General features: G+C 44.1%; 1 protein-coding gene across 6 annotated transcripts in view; it reads left to right on the top strand.

Moving 5' to 3' along the window:
- Positions 1 to 14,471, top strand: part of PHTF2 (putative homeodomain transcription factor 2) — a 154,154-nt gene that overhangs the window by 19,393 nt on the left and 120,290 nt on the right. For all 6 annotated transcript variants that reach the window (XM_090041918.1, XM_090041919.1, XM_090041923.1 and 3 more), the window contains one exon: positions 4,164 to 4,243. In XM_090041918.1, the coding sequence (XP_089898044.1) occupies positions 4,199 to 4,243 (45 nt within the window). In that variant the 5' untranslated portion in view covers positions 4,164 to 4,198. The remainder of the gene's footprint in view (positions 1 to 4,163; positions 4,244 to 14,471) is intronic.

The following is a 14,471-nucleotide window of genomic DNA, read 5'->3' as shown; positions in this document are numbered from 1 at the left end:
GACCAGACATTCAGTTTTGATTCTGGAAATGCAGTCACGTGCCTGCGGTGGCCCAGGTCAGATGTTACCAATAGGATTTCTTTTTGCCAGAGCCCCTCAAGGATTGACACGGTTTACTTGTCCAATTTGATATCAAGTGAACTTTAATAGTAACTCAAGTGATATTACAGGCATCCTCCCCATAATATGACCTGGCAAGTGGCTCTTTAGACATTTCAGTAGTGACCTTCAGAGGCACCGTGCATCAGGTCTTCTGCTGGGTGTGTGATGTTTCTGGCTTGCCCAGTGTTCAGTGCAGCAGCCATGTCTGTCCTCCTAGAATCACTGCATGCCAACACTCCCTATTCTTTTGTTAGTTACTTTTGTAACTTTTTTTCATACCAAATTGTCCAATCCTCAGGTTGCATGCCAGATGTTGATATGGTACACCAATCCTACTTAGTTTTTGGTTTTGTTTTCTTATAGGGAAATTGTTGTACCTGGTTTGCCCAGCTTACCAATAGCAGCGCTCACTTCTTCCATTGCCTTATAAAGCACTTAGTTTAATTTTATTGCTTAATTCTGGGAAGGCCCAGATTCTGATCAGAAGCTTTAGCACAACTGTTTGCTTGCTACAGCTGGAGGGAATCCTGGCCAGGGCTTGTGCAGTACAGGGAAAGCCCTGGTCCCCCAGCATAGAGCCAGACTTTGGAGAGAAACATGCCCCTGGCCTAGCACTAGTCCCCCAGCTGGGGTCTGTCTGGTGTGGGGAAATACCCCACTGGGGGTCTCCCCCTGCCCCCCAGTGCAGCTTGGAGCCAGGCTGGGATTGCCCCAGTTCTGTCCCTTTCCCAGTCTCCATCTCCAAGAGGTGGGGGAGGGCAGGGGGTGAGAACACAACCCCCTGGCCCAGTGCCAGCCCACCCAGCCAGTGGCTGCCCAGTATAAGGAAGAAAACATCAACCAGGGGGCTTTTTGAACCCCTGCAGTTTGGAGCTGGGCTTGGATTGACCCAGCCCCACCCCTTCCCCAGCCTCTGCCTCCAAGTGGACAGATAGGGGGCAGAGGTGGGGGAATCCCAGCCTGGCTCCAAACTGCGGGGGGGAGCAAAACCCCCCCTGAAGGGTGATTTTTTCCCCCCCCCCCCCAATGCTGGGGGTTCAATGGCATGCCAAAGGGGTTGTTCTCACACCCTCCCACGCTCCCTTCTGAGGTGTACAGCAGTCAAAAAAGCCAACCTCTTTAATGAATTTTTTGCCTCCATATTCCTGAATGGGGCCGGGACATTTTCCCCCCACTAAAATTTCAGATGCACCCAGGGGAGACACCGCCATGCCTTGAGTCAGGGACACCCTAGCTAGGGAACTTTTGGAGGGGCTGGATGTGTTTAAATAAGTAGGTCCAGATGCTCTTCACCTGAGGGTGCTGAGGGAATTGGCAGAGATCATAGCAGGGCCCCTGGCACGACTGTATGAGTCCTGTGGGGCACTGGCTAGGTACCACAGGATTGGAAAAGGGCCAATGTGGTCTCCATTTACAAGAAGGGGAGAGAGGAGGACCCTGGCAATTATAGGCCGGTCAGTCTTACCTTGGTCCTTGGGAAGACTTTTGAGAAAATTATCAAGGAGCACATCTGTAAGGGCCCAGCAGGGGAGGTAATTTTCAGGGTCAGCCAATATGGGTTCATTGGGGACAGGTCCTGCCTGACTAACCTGGTTTCTTTTTATGATCAGGTCACAAAGTCCCTGGACGGGGGTGTCAGGTTGAATGTCATCTTCCTGGACTTTAAGAAGGCCTTTGACATGGTTTTCTACCACATTCCCTAAATAAAACTTGGTGACTGTGGCACTGATGCCTACATAGTTAGATGGGTGGCAAATTGGCTATATGGTTGCACCCAGAGAGTGGTGGTGGACGAGTCATTTTTGACCTGGAGGGATGCGGGCAGTAGAGTCCCCCAGGGCTCAGTCCTGGGGCCTCTACTGTTCAACATCTTTATCAGCGATCTGGATGTGGGTGTGGAAAGCATGCTGTCCAAATTGACTGACAACACCAAGTTGTAGAGCGAGGTGGGCATGCTGGAGGGGAGGGACGGAATCCAGCTAGATCTAGAAAGATTACAGAGGTGGGTGGATGAGAATAGGATGAAATTTGATACAGACAAGTGCAAGGTACTGCACGTAGGGAGAAGGAACCAGCAACATGCCTATAGGCTGGGGAACACCCTTCTTGTTAACGTGGTAGCAGAAAGGGATCTTGGAGTCGCAGTTGACTGCAGGATGAACATGAGCCACCAATGTGAGGATGTGGTCAGTAAGGCTAAACGCACCTTATCATGCATCTACAGATACATCACAAGCAGGTCTGGGGAGGTGATCCTTCTCCTCCTGTGCGGCATTGGTCAGGCCACAGTTGGAGTACTGCGTCCAGTTCTGGGCGCTGCACTTCAAGAGGGATGTGGTTAGCATTGAGAGGGTCCAGAGTTACCTTGAATCAGCATGGCATGTGGGACAGAAGTTCCATAAACCAGCTTAAACTAAATCAGTTAAGTCTGATACTACATCCAGTCAGGCTTATTTTAAGCTGGTTTTGGTCATTTATGTGCACTGAACTTGTGTTCTGTTACAGGTTTAAACCAGTTTCCAGTCACTTAAACTGAAACTGGTTTATATGCAACTTCTGTCCCTAGCCTAAGTGGCTCGACTAAACTCAGTGGTCAATTAAGTTTAATTGTCAGCTAAACTCAGTCTATGTACAAGGTCATAAGAAGGCCCCTATCTGTATTACATGATGTGTGCAACCTTGTGAAACCCTGAACTAGATGTGATGACTTCCAAATAAGCTTGTAAAGTCTGTAAGTGTTGCAAATGCAATTAAAATAGATATGCTGAAATAATTTAGTGTGTAAATTTTAAGAATGCAGCTTTTCTTAATCCGTGATTTCTAAAGCTAAACTGTGTAACACTTGTGGAAGCTTTTTCAACATTTCTTGTGAAGGGTTTTTTGTTCCTTTGATCATATAGTTATAATTAAAAGAATATTGCTTATTCAAATAATTTTCTTTTAAAAAATCCTTAATTCTCTTAAATAATTCATGTCTCCTTTCTTGTTAGCTGTTCAGCTATATAGCAAATGTAGTATAAGAAGAAAACAGATTTATGTATATTTTATTATTTTGCTATTCCAATGCTACGAAAACATTATTTCAACTACATTTTATGCTGTAAAGTTATGGTTTGATTCCTAACAATGTAAAATTATTAGATTATAGAAACCTTTGTATAGTATAACAGAATATTTTCATCTATCTTCTAAAATATGGTGCTCTGTTACAGAAAAATATTTTTTTTTTGTGCTGAATATTTTCAAAACACATTCACAATATGGTTAATTAGTTCAGTGAAGCAAGGACTTCTAAAATTTGTTTTTAGGGGAAAACCGTGCAGGTTAAAAGTTAAATTTAACCTCATAAAAATGTTTAAAAAAAAAAAAAAGAAAGTTCCAAAATGCTGTCTAATTTTCTTAAAGAAGTTTAAATTAATATAATTAATAGTACCATTCTGTACTTTTAAAATATGTTTTGCATATCTTCCTCGATATGGTTTCAGTTTCTTTTTTTAGTTTAGCAAGAACATATATTTTACATTAGCAGTTAACATGTCCAACAATAATTACATCAGACAGAACATCTAATTTTCCATTGTGAAATTTCTCCCTTTTTCTGACTTTTTTACAGTATGCTTACTTTCTTTAATATATGATTTACTTAAGTGAAATCTAATCTTTCTGGAGATGCACTTAACGTATTGCTATGCTAAAATTTGCTGTTTAACTTAATTAGATGTATATATTAAAAAAAAAAAAAAAAAGTCATCCACTGTGAATCCCTGGAACTGTTTAAATACTAAGAAATACTTTGTCTACATGGTGATAAAGCTTGATTTGTTTTCCAGTTACACATTACTGAAAAGGTAGAAAAAGATCTTGTAATTCTGTCTCCTTTTTATCGTAGCAGATTGCTGTTTACTTGGGGAAAACCTATTACTAAAATAGTAATGAGGAAGAGTGTAATGTAAGTGTAGCTGTTCACCACATTCCTTTGCAGGTTACTGGAGTATTTTTACATACGTTTTGTTCAGCCTTCTCTTGGAAAGTGAAGTAAAGTTGTCTTTTTCTATCAACAGCCTAAAATGATTACTGCATGAATGCACTGGAATAAATGGCGTCCAAAGTAACAGATGCTATAGTCTGGTACCAGAAGAAGGTAAGCTTTTCAATTGTTATCTGTGATGGTTATAAATGAAAGGGAAGACAGAAAAAGTGTGGCAGGTTGGTGGATGATGATGATGATTGTTACTTCAGTGTGTTGGGCTTTTTGCTTTTAAAGCCCTCCTTCCATTTTTGAAGTGTTGAAATGTACAAACTAGCAGCTTGAACTATTTTTCCACAAGAAGTTGATTTTAAATGTGTAAAGCATATTTACAATGATTGATATCCCTGTGTTTTGATTCATTTGGGCTGTTTGTCCTTTTATAAGTTTACAGGGGAAGTTTTTAATGGTTTTAGTCGGTTGTAGACTTAAACATTAGTGTACAGGTGCCATATACACATTATGTTTCTAATACTTTGCAAAGTATTGAAATGACAAATAAAAAATCCTGCTTTTATATTTTAAGCTTGATTTTTTTTTTCTTTCTTTTTTTAAATTATCGCTTTGCTAGAAGCTTTGCAATCCAGAATTGGTTTTCTTTCTTTTAATTCTATTTATAGATGTTGACCTGATTGACCAGTGTTGTTTTTCAGCTTAAAAGACCTGCCCTTTCAACATTCACCCTCCATACTTGTAACGAGTGATCATACATTCTTTCAATCTCTTTCAGTATTCCTATGCTGGGGATTAAACCTGAAAGTTCTGTTCGTAAACCAGTAAAGATGGGAATATATGGAACAACTGAACTGTTCCTAAATGTTACTGGTTGGTAACTGGTTCACAGGTGTTATAGGTCAGAGGTGTCCATGTGTACAGTACTTTAGTATTCCAGATAAAAATATTTACATGTAGAAGTGCTTTGGTTCTAAAATCATAGGGTGGGGATAAGCATCCAGCCTAACATACTTTACCAGAGGTGAGGGCTGCTTGCAAGCCACACTTTGGGAGTTCCAGTGGTGGATGACCTGTGGCTGGTGGGGGGTGGGAGGACGGGACATTTCTACTTTTCCTTTTCTCTTAAACATAAGCAAAGTGAAGTGCAGTAGCCTGCCCTTGACTGAAGTCCTCAGTGTGCTAGCCTGACTTGGGGTGGTTGTGGAAGAGAAGTGCTCGAAGAGTTCTGGACCCACAATTTTAGGTTCCCAGGGGCTGGGTGGCATGATGAGAGACCATGGTCCAGTGCCGTGTAAGGACATAGTTGGTATTCGAAAGATAGCTTTTATTAAACAAGCAGTGCAAGGACACTCATTGATTTAAAAAGTGCCAAAAAAGGGGGAGGTAACCGGGGGGGGGGGGGCGGGGAGAGGGAGGGAGAGGTACAGCAGGCAATTAAAGGTTTTGGGGGTGAGGGGCAATGCTATGTGGGATGTCTGTAGGACAGACCAGACCCATGTCATGGAGTGCTCTGTGTCCATATGTAACAGTGACCTGGTGCACTGTGAACCAGCTCAACAGTATACCTAGAAATTCCAGGCTGTCTTTTGAGCTATTTCTTTTGGCCTTAAATTCATTCAAAAGGCTTGTATGTCTGTCAGTTTCAGGTTTAAACCACATTTAAAGGCTAAGTGTTGTATGTGTCCAGACCGTAAAATATGGATCGGAATTAAGACTTCTTAGAGTATAGATTAAATAAATCCTCCTTAAGTTTGTAAATAGCAACTTTTGTTGTGTGTGGTTTTTTTTGTTTTGTTTTGTGTTTTTTTTTTTATTCCCTTCGAGAACTTGATAAGAAAATACTCCTTGTTTTCAGGAGCAGACTGACCACAATCTGTAATAGGTGTGGGCAAAATACAGGCCACAGGCCTCATCCAGCCTGCGGAGGGCCTTTTATAAGTCCTGCCTGACCCAGGCACTGTTTGGCTGTAGCGTGTCCTGCCCCCTGGGCATGCAGCAGGGCTGGGGCAGCTCTGTGGCTGGACTGCCTTTCTAGGCAACCGGGCTGTCCTGCAGCTCCACTGTTGTCACTGCTGTTTCTGGGCTGCCCCACATGGCAGCACAGAGGAGCTGCAGGGCAGCCCAGCATGGGCTTCAGGCAGCTGTGGCAGGAAGCTCTAGGCAGCCTTGAGGGGAGAAGGTCTGCTTTTCCCTCACTCTGGACAACAGTTTCTGCCCAGCCAGTGTTGCTGCTGCTGCTTAGTGTAAGCAGGTAAGTCTGGAGCAGGCGTGGGGTGAACTGGGGTTGGAGCTGTGGTGTGGGTTCTGTCTGATCTGCTTTGGTGGGAATGAATCCGGAGCACACACAGCACAGGGCAGGGCTAGGGCCACACACTGTTGGTGGTAGCGAGGAGGCGCCACAGGGTGCGTGGGCCACAGGCTGTTGTGGGGCGGGTGCTGATCGGCTCATACTCCCATGTCCTCCACAAACATCCCCAACAAACCCCCCATACCTACATCCACACATGTCCACACCCCCCGCAATATACAGGAGTAAGACTTCATTTTGAGCTCTTATGCAATGATATCTGTATACACAACACAAATACACACACATCAGGAAAAAAATATTTAAAAAAAAATAAAACTCAAATATGTTACTGTGGATGTTTTTGATTTTTTTGTTTTGTTTGTTTTTTGTTTTTTCCAGTTCTGAGATGGCAAACCCCTTTCTCAAATGGAGTACTTCTGGGCCAAGGGGAGGGACTTCCAGTGGCAAAGGTTAGGTGTCAGGGGGCAGGACTTCCAGCCCTAAGATGGTGATCAGGCAGTGGGGTGCCTGTCAAGAGGCTGGGCTACCCTTGTGGCCCTCCACAGCTCACCAAAACTTTTTAAGCAGTCCTCCAGCCAAAATGATTGCCTGCCCCTGGTCTACAATTTTAGAGCAACAGGTTTTATTAACTATTGCTCATATTTTTTATAGGGTAATCTTTTTTTAATTTGATATTGCAGTGCACTGCTGAACCTTTTATACTGGAATAATTGGTACAATTGAAAAAGCACAAACACACATTATAGTAGTGCACAATCATGGTGTTTAAAATGAGCTTTTCCATAAACTGGATAGATTTATTCTCAAAGAATGATTTGGGGTTCTCATTTGTTTAGATCTGTGAACAATATTAAAATGTAAAATGAGGAGAATAGTAATACTTTACTGTAATAGGGGAGGTATGTAGGTGAATTCATTCATATGTGTCCTAGGGAACACCATGAGAAAATGACTCCAGCAAGGTGATTGTCAAGCCTCGTCTTAAAGACCCCCAGGGTAGGAGCCAGCACCACTTCGCTTGGAACTTGGTTTCAGATCCTAGCCGCCCTGACAGTGAAATAATGCTTCCTGATGTCTAGTCTGAATTTACCCTCTGCCAGCTTGTGACCATTATTTCTAGTCACTCCTGGTAGTGCTCGGGGAAACGGGGACTCCCCCAATGCCTGCTGGTTCCCTCTGACTAGTTTGTAACCGGCCACTAGATTCCCCTTCAGCCTTCTCTTGTGGAGGCTGAACAGGTTCAGGTCCCTTAGACTCTCCTCATAGGGCTTGCCCTGCTTACACCTGATCACGTGAGTGGCCCTCCTCTGGACCGTCTCTATGTTGTCCACATCCCTCTTGAAGTGCGGCGCCCAGAACTGGACACAGTACTCCAGCTGTGGCCTGACCAGTGCTGTATAGAGGGGGAGTATCACCTCCCTGGACCTGCTTGAGATGCATCTGTGTATGCATGACAAAGTGTGGTTGGCCTTCCTGACCGCATCCCCACACTGCCAGCCCATGTTCATCTTGGAATCAATGATGACTCCACAATCCTTTTCTGCCTCTGTACTGATGAGAAGGGAGTTCCCCAGCCTGTAGGTACGGTACTGGTTCTTCTTCCCCAGGTGCATCACCTTGCACTTGTTTGTGTTGAATCCCATCCTATTCTCATCTGCCCACCCCTGTAACCTGTCTAGGTCTGATTGCAGCCTATTCCTTCCTTCTAACATGCCCACATCCCCCCACATCTTAGTGTCATCAGCAAATTTGAACAGGGTGCTTTTTACCCCCTCGTCCAAGTCACTCATGAAGATGTTGAACAGTGCGGGCCCGAGGACCGACCCTGGGGGACCCCACTGCCCACATCCCTCCACCACCACTCTCTGGGTGTGGCCCTCCAGCCATTAGTTGACCCATTTGACTGTAGGTGTTGACACCACAGTCCCCCAGTTTCTTAATGAGAACGGGGTGAGAGACAGTGTCGAAGGCCTTCTCAAAGTCCAGAAAGACTACATCCACTGCTACCCCTGCATCTAAGGATTTGTTGACCTGGTTGTAGAAGGCCACCAGGTTGGTCTGACAGGACCTGCCTCTAATGAACCCGTGTTGGTTGCCCTTAAGCATAATCTCCCCTGCTGGCCCCTCGTGGACATGTGCCAGAATAATTCTCTCAAAAAGCTTCCCCAGGATTGAGGTAAGACTAACTGGCCTGTAGTTCCCCAGGTCCTCCTTTCTCCCTTTTCTGAAGATGGGAACCACGTTGGCCCTCTTCCGGTTCTCTGGCACCACACCAGAGCACCACGAGTGCTCGTACAGCCATGCTAGGGGTCCCGCAATGATCTTAGCTAATTCCCTCAGCACTTTGGGGGTGGAGATCGTCCAGACCAGCTGATTTAAATGTATCCAGTCCCTCCAGAAGTTCCCTGACTAGATCCTCCCTGACCCATGGCCTAGGTGCGCCTCCCCTGGGGCCTGAGGGGTGCCCAGTGTGGGGGCTGATCTGGTCCCTGCTCAGGAAAATGGAGGTGAAGTCGTTAAGTAGGTTAGCTTTGTCATCTGGTGTGACGACCAAATTTCCTAGCGTGTCTTGCAGGGGCCCCACGTTACCCGGTACCTTCTTTTTGCCCCCTATGTATTTAAAAAAGGACTTCTTGTTGTCCTTGATCCAGGAAGCTAGTCCCAGTTCCATCTTCGCCTTGGCCTACCTGACTGCCCCTCTGCATCCCCGAGCAACCGCAGTATAATCCTCCCTGGTGATGGCCCCTCCCTTCCATTGGGTGTGCGCCTCCTTTTTAGCTAGAAGACATTCCCGGATGCTTTTGGTGAGCCATGGGGGCTTTTGTGCCCTCCTGCTCCCTTTGATCCGTGTTGGGATTATCTCCCTTTGGGATTGGAGGATCGTCTCCTTAAGGAGCAGCCGCTCTTCTTGGACACCTGGCTCCCCTCCCCTCCTCTCTGGGACCTCAGTGCTTCCCCGACTATTCTCCTTAGCTCAGTAAAGTCTGCCCTCCTGAAATCTAGGGCTGCTGCCTTGCTGCAGGCCTTTGCCACCTTGTGCTGGATTGGTGTATTCTAGCAGGCGGTGATCACTGTTGCCCAGGTGGTTGAGCACCCGCAGCCCCCTCACCAGGTCGTCACCTGTGGCCAGCACCAGATCCAACAAGGCATCTTTCCTGGTGGGGCTGTGCACCTCCTGGATTAGATGGAGGTCCTGCATTTGGGCTAGGAACCTACGTGAGTGGTCAGATCTGGCTGACCGCTCTTCCCAGCCGATGTCTGGAAAGTACAGGTCACCCATGATAACCACGTCCTTTGAACTAACTACCTCGTGAGCTGACTTAAGAATTCCTGGTCTAGCTCTTCTCCTTGGTTGGGTGGTCTGTAGTAGACCCCCACCATCAAGTCTCTTTCTTTCCCCTCGACTGCCTTGTATTCTAACCCAGAGCACTTCCGTGTGCCCCTCCTCTGACTCTGTGCTACCTGATGAGGATGTGTATTCCTCCTTAATGTAGAGTGCCACACCCCTACCTTTCCTCCCTGTCCTATCTCTCCTGTTCAGCCTGTAGCCCTTGATATTCACCACCCAGTCATGCGTTGAGTCCCACCATGTTTCAGTGAGCCCTGCTATGTCTGGGTTGGTGTCAGCTAACACGAGGGTAAGTTCCTCCTGCTTGTTTCCTATACTACGAGTGTTTGTGTAGAGGAATTTGAGGCCTCTTGTGGGTGTGTGGACTGGCCCCCTAATCACAGCGTTGCCCTGGCCCCTGTTGCTTACCTGCGTATATGTTCCACTTGTTGGTCTAGGCTGGGCTGTACTTGTGGGCGTTGCTTGGTTTAGCGGTCCAAGGCTTCCTCCTCCCTTGTCTTCCCCTTCCCCCGATGAGCCTAGTTTAAAGCCTGCCGAAGGAGATCCACCAGCCTCGAAGAGAACACACGCTTCCCTTTAGGGGAAGGGTGGAGCCCATCCTGCCCAAACGTGTCTCTTGTCGTGATGTGTGGGTTGTTGTCAAGGAAGCTAAAGCCCGCCTCGACGCCATTCCCGAAGCTGCCAGTTGGTCTCTATGATGCATGTCTCATGCCGTCTACCACATCCGCTCACCCCTGTGTGTGTCAGGGGTGGAGGGAGAGGACAGCAGAGATCTCTGTGGAATGCTGGAGGACTGCTGGAGCATACAGATGTTTTGGGAGGCACTTCAGAAGGAAGTACTTCTAAGTTGTTCCTTTTTTAAAAGAACTTTGCTTGAGTGTGTTTGTACCATCACTATTTTGAGAGCTTCAAAGGCAGTTGGTGCACTTTAAATAGTGTCTGTCAGGGCCATGGAAACTCCAGAATTTCAGGATTTGTCAGTAGATAAGGAATTGGTGTTAGTATGAAGACAGTTTTAGTTTTAATCATTTGTGCAGTAAAGACTTCCTAGAAAAGAATAAACTGTCATTCAGTGTAATTAATAAGGTTGACTCAAGTTCATATGTTTCTTTTGATGTCTTTCATCATTGATATTTCTGAATATAAACAGTAAATGCTTTGAGTAATATTAATTAGTTTACCCTGAATAATAAGGCTGTGCCTTCAAATGACTGTTTTGGGTATCTCATTAGTCACAATGCTAATTGTCTAGCAGATATATTCTCTTTGAAGTAAACCTCAGAAATACTGGATTTTTCCAATCTGTCAATGTTTCACGCTGGTTTTTTCTTTTTTTGTGAGAACAGTCCGAATTGAGTAGTTTGTAACTCAGATATTTGTAACAAACTTGTACATTTTTTTTAAGTGTCATAAATTTGCTTTTTGTTGAAAGTGTACTTGGTTTCACTGTTTCTCTAGAGAAAGGCAGTAAGGAAGGCCAACCGCACCTTGGCATGCATCCACAGATGCATCTCAAGCAGGTCCAAGGAGGTGATCCTCCCCCTCCTATGCGGCACTGGTCAGGCCGCATCTGGAGTACTGTGTCCAGTTCTGGGCACCACACTTCAAGAGGGATGTGGACAGCATGGAGAGGGTCCAGAGGAGGGCCACTCGTATGATCAGGGGACAACAGGGCAGGCCCTCTGAGGACAGGCTGCGGGACCTGAACCTGTTCAGCCTCCAAAAGAGAAGGCTGAGGGGGGATCTTGTGGCCTGTTATAAACTAGTCAGGGTGCATCAGCAGGCATTGGGGAAGTCACTGTTTCCCCGAGCACCACCAGGAGTGACCAGGAATAACGGTCACAAGCCAGCAGAGGGTAGGTTTAGGTTAGATATCAGGCGCTACTTCACAGTCAGGGCAGCTAGGATCTGGAACCAGCTTCCAAGAGAAGTGGTGCTGGACCCTACCCTGGGGGTCTTTAAGAGGAGGTTAGATGAACATCTTGCTGGGGTCATTTGACCCCAGTATTCTTTCCTGCCATGGCAGGGGGTCGGGCTAGATGATCTGCTCAGGTCCCTTCCAACCCTAGAAACTATGAAAAGTAGTGCTGGGTAACTCTTAAGGTGCTTGGAGTCTCTTTTCACACTGGATAGTTGAAAGGTCAGAGTCCAGATGAATACAGTGTGCAACTGGCATTAACCACTTGTTTCTTCCTGCCTCTCTTGAGTAGTCTCCTCCCAAAAATTTGAGAGACCTGTGCTATTCTAACCCCTACTCGTGGCAACTAATACTAGACATCAGGAGGTGCTACTTCGCTCACAGGACGGCTAGGAGCTGGAACCAACTTCCAAGCGAAGTGGTGCTGGCCCCTACCCTGGGGGTCTTTAAGACAAGGCTAGACGAACACCTTGCTAGGGTCGTTTGACCCCAGTACTTTTTCCTGCCAAGGCAGGGGGTCGGACTTGATGATCTGCTCAAGTCCCTTCCAACCCTACCAACTATGAAACCCTTGCTTGGTCATTTTGCCAGTCTCTACCCACTTGCCCTTCTAATATTGTCCAAACCCTTAACAAATCATTCCTGTCTCCGAAGAGCCTGGCATCTAGTACCAAAAGTGAACTCCAGCAGACTGATCTGTACTAGAACTGGACTGTTGCTTCTCTTGTCCTGTGGCTTACTTTTTTTGTGACATCAAGAGGGCTCTGATTAAAGTACCTTTTAATGTAGTCCTCCTTTGTGCTTTTACAGAGACTGTACTGCCTTATAACTTTAAAACCTGGATTCTTCAGGGTAAAATGGATGTGAAGTATTTTTACACAAATAGCTATAGAAGATGATGCTTACAAGTACACAGTGTTTCTACTATATATGGTTTAATATTAATATATACTGCTTGGTATATAATTCACATGCAGTTGCATCATTTTTCTCTTTTGAAAACTGAATAATGTTGTTTAAGGTTTCTTAATAAACTTAATTCTGATCTTAATTCTTCAGCAGATCTATCATAATAAATTTGCTTTAACTTCACTTGGAATTTATCTTTTAGATTTAGCTATTCATTCACTTATTTCCTGCATTGTGCTATTTAGAAATTCTAAATATGTTTGACATTATGAACAAGCATTGCCACATATGTCAAGATATTAAAACATTATGATGAAACAATAGGTATGCATTCTCAGGATTATAATCTTGGAGAATAGTAGTCTACTTGTTCATGAATTATAAATGTCTCCTGAAATATTGATTGATTCCATTAGAATCACACGACTGTGAGTATTGGACTACACCTTGATAGCATCACTACATTGGCTCAAAGTGACTATCAGTGTCATTCACAAAGCTCAAATTCAATCTTGATGCACATATAGCTTATTGTTTTTGTTTATTTTTGGCTGTTCCTGAACAAGACACTGGGAAGGTATCATGTACAATTAAATCAATTAGTATGAATCTTTGTATGAACCCAAGGAAATAGCTTTGGGGGGGGGGGGTTCAATGTTAGCTTATTTCATTAAAAAACTGTTTATAGACGTAATTATTTAACAAGTGATAACATTTCTTTAAAGATGTATAAGAAGTGCCAGTCATTTCAGTCGTCATAAGCGAATAAAGCTGTATAATACAGTTGAACCCTAATAATGTAATGTCACAAGCACAGGACCAACAAAAAGCCTGTGGTATTAATCGGAGTTGACAATTACAGGAGCTACATACCAGCTGATGCTTACAAATATTTCAGTTGGTTCACAAAGGCAGCACTACAGCTCTTATTTAGAATCGCCTAGAATTTAGACCCTTCTGTTTTGTGCATTGTTGTGAGCTTATGTAATGCTCAACCCTGACATTTTATGTAATATGTAGCTTAAGAAATGGAGTAAAAACCATAGAAAATATGCTATGTTAAATAATACGCTGATAAACTGAAAGGAAGAAAGTGTGTACAACAGCACAAAAAATAAATACTTGTTAATTTTTATCCGCTAACTCGTTCGATCTTGGAACATCATTAGATAAGTGTGACATAAGTGGTAAGTTTACCCAGCTGAGATTGCTTACAATGTTGATATTAAGCAGTTTACCAGTAAGTAGGTTAACAGTAACTGGATTTTTTTTTTTTTGCATTTTATTCTTTTTGGAAGTTGACTGTTGATAATGAAATTATGAAAATAGGCAGCATGTGATTATAAAGAGGTGTGTTTATCTGGGCTTGGGAAAAGTGAACACAGCAGCTTTTAAGTACTCATTTCAAGCTGGTTATGTGATCTGTTAAAAACACAAATTTTAAAGATATGGCTGGTTTTTAAAGGCTTCAAACTATTTTCATTATTTCAGGAAAAAAGGTGGTTTTAAGTATGCTTAGACATTTTAGAAAGTTATACTCTTGAGAATTAGAGGGAAATGTATCTGCAGTAACAATCAGTTGCTCACATGGGTTAATGTTTTGTCAAATTTTAATAGAAGCCAAGGATATTAGATTATGGCTTTTTTAAGTCTTCAGAAACTTGACAGTTTAATGTCCCATGCTAAATCACATATTCATGGCTCAAAGTTCATTGGTTTGTAAATCAGTTGTTTATGCATATACTACCCTCATAAGCAAAACAAATATTCTTCTAGGGTATCAGTTTATTACGTTGCTGTTAATTGAAAGTGCTATCATTTTTACTTTTTAAACTTTGTAAAGGTCTACTAAGCCATATATTCTGCTTATATAGAAGTGTACTTCTAGACTTAAAGTTTG

Source organism: Crocodylus siamensis, chromosome 4, assembly GCF_052110815.1.
Source record: "Crocodylus siamensis isolate JL-2025a chromosome 4, ASM5211081v1, whole genome shotgun sequence".
Taxonomy (NCBI): Eukaryota; Metazoa; Chordata; order Crocodylia; family Crocodylidae; genus Crocodylus; species Crocodylus siamensis.
Note: the sequence above shows the minus strand (reverse complement) of the source record. Positions and strands in the feature narration are given on the sequence as shown.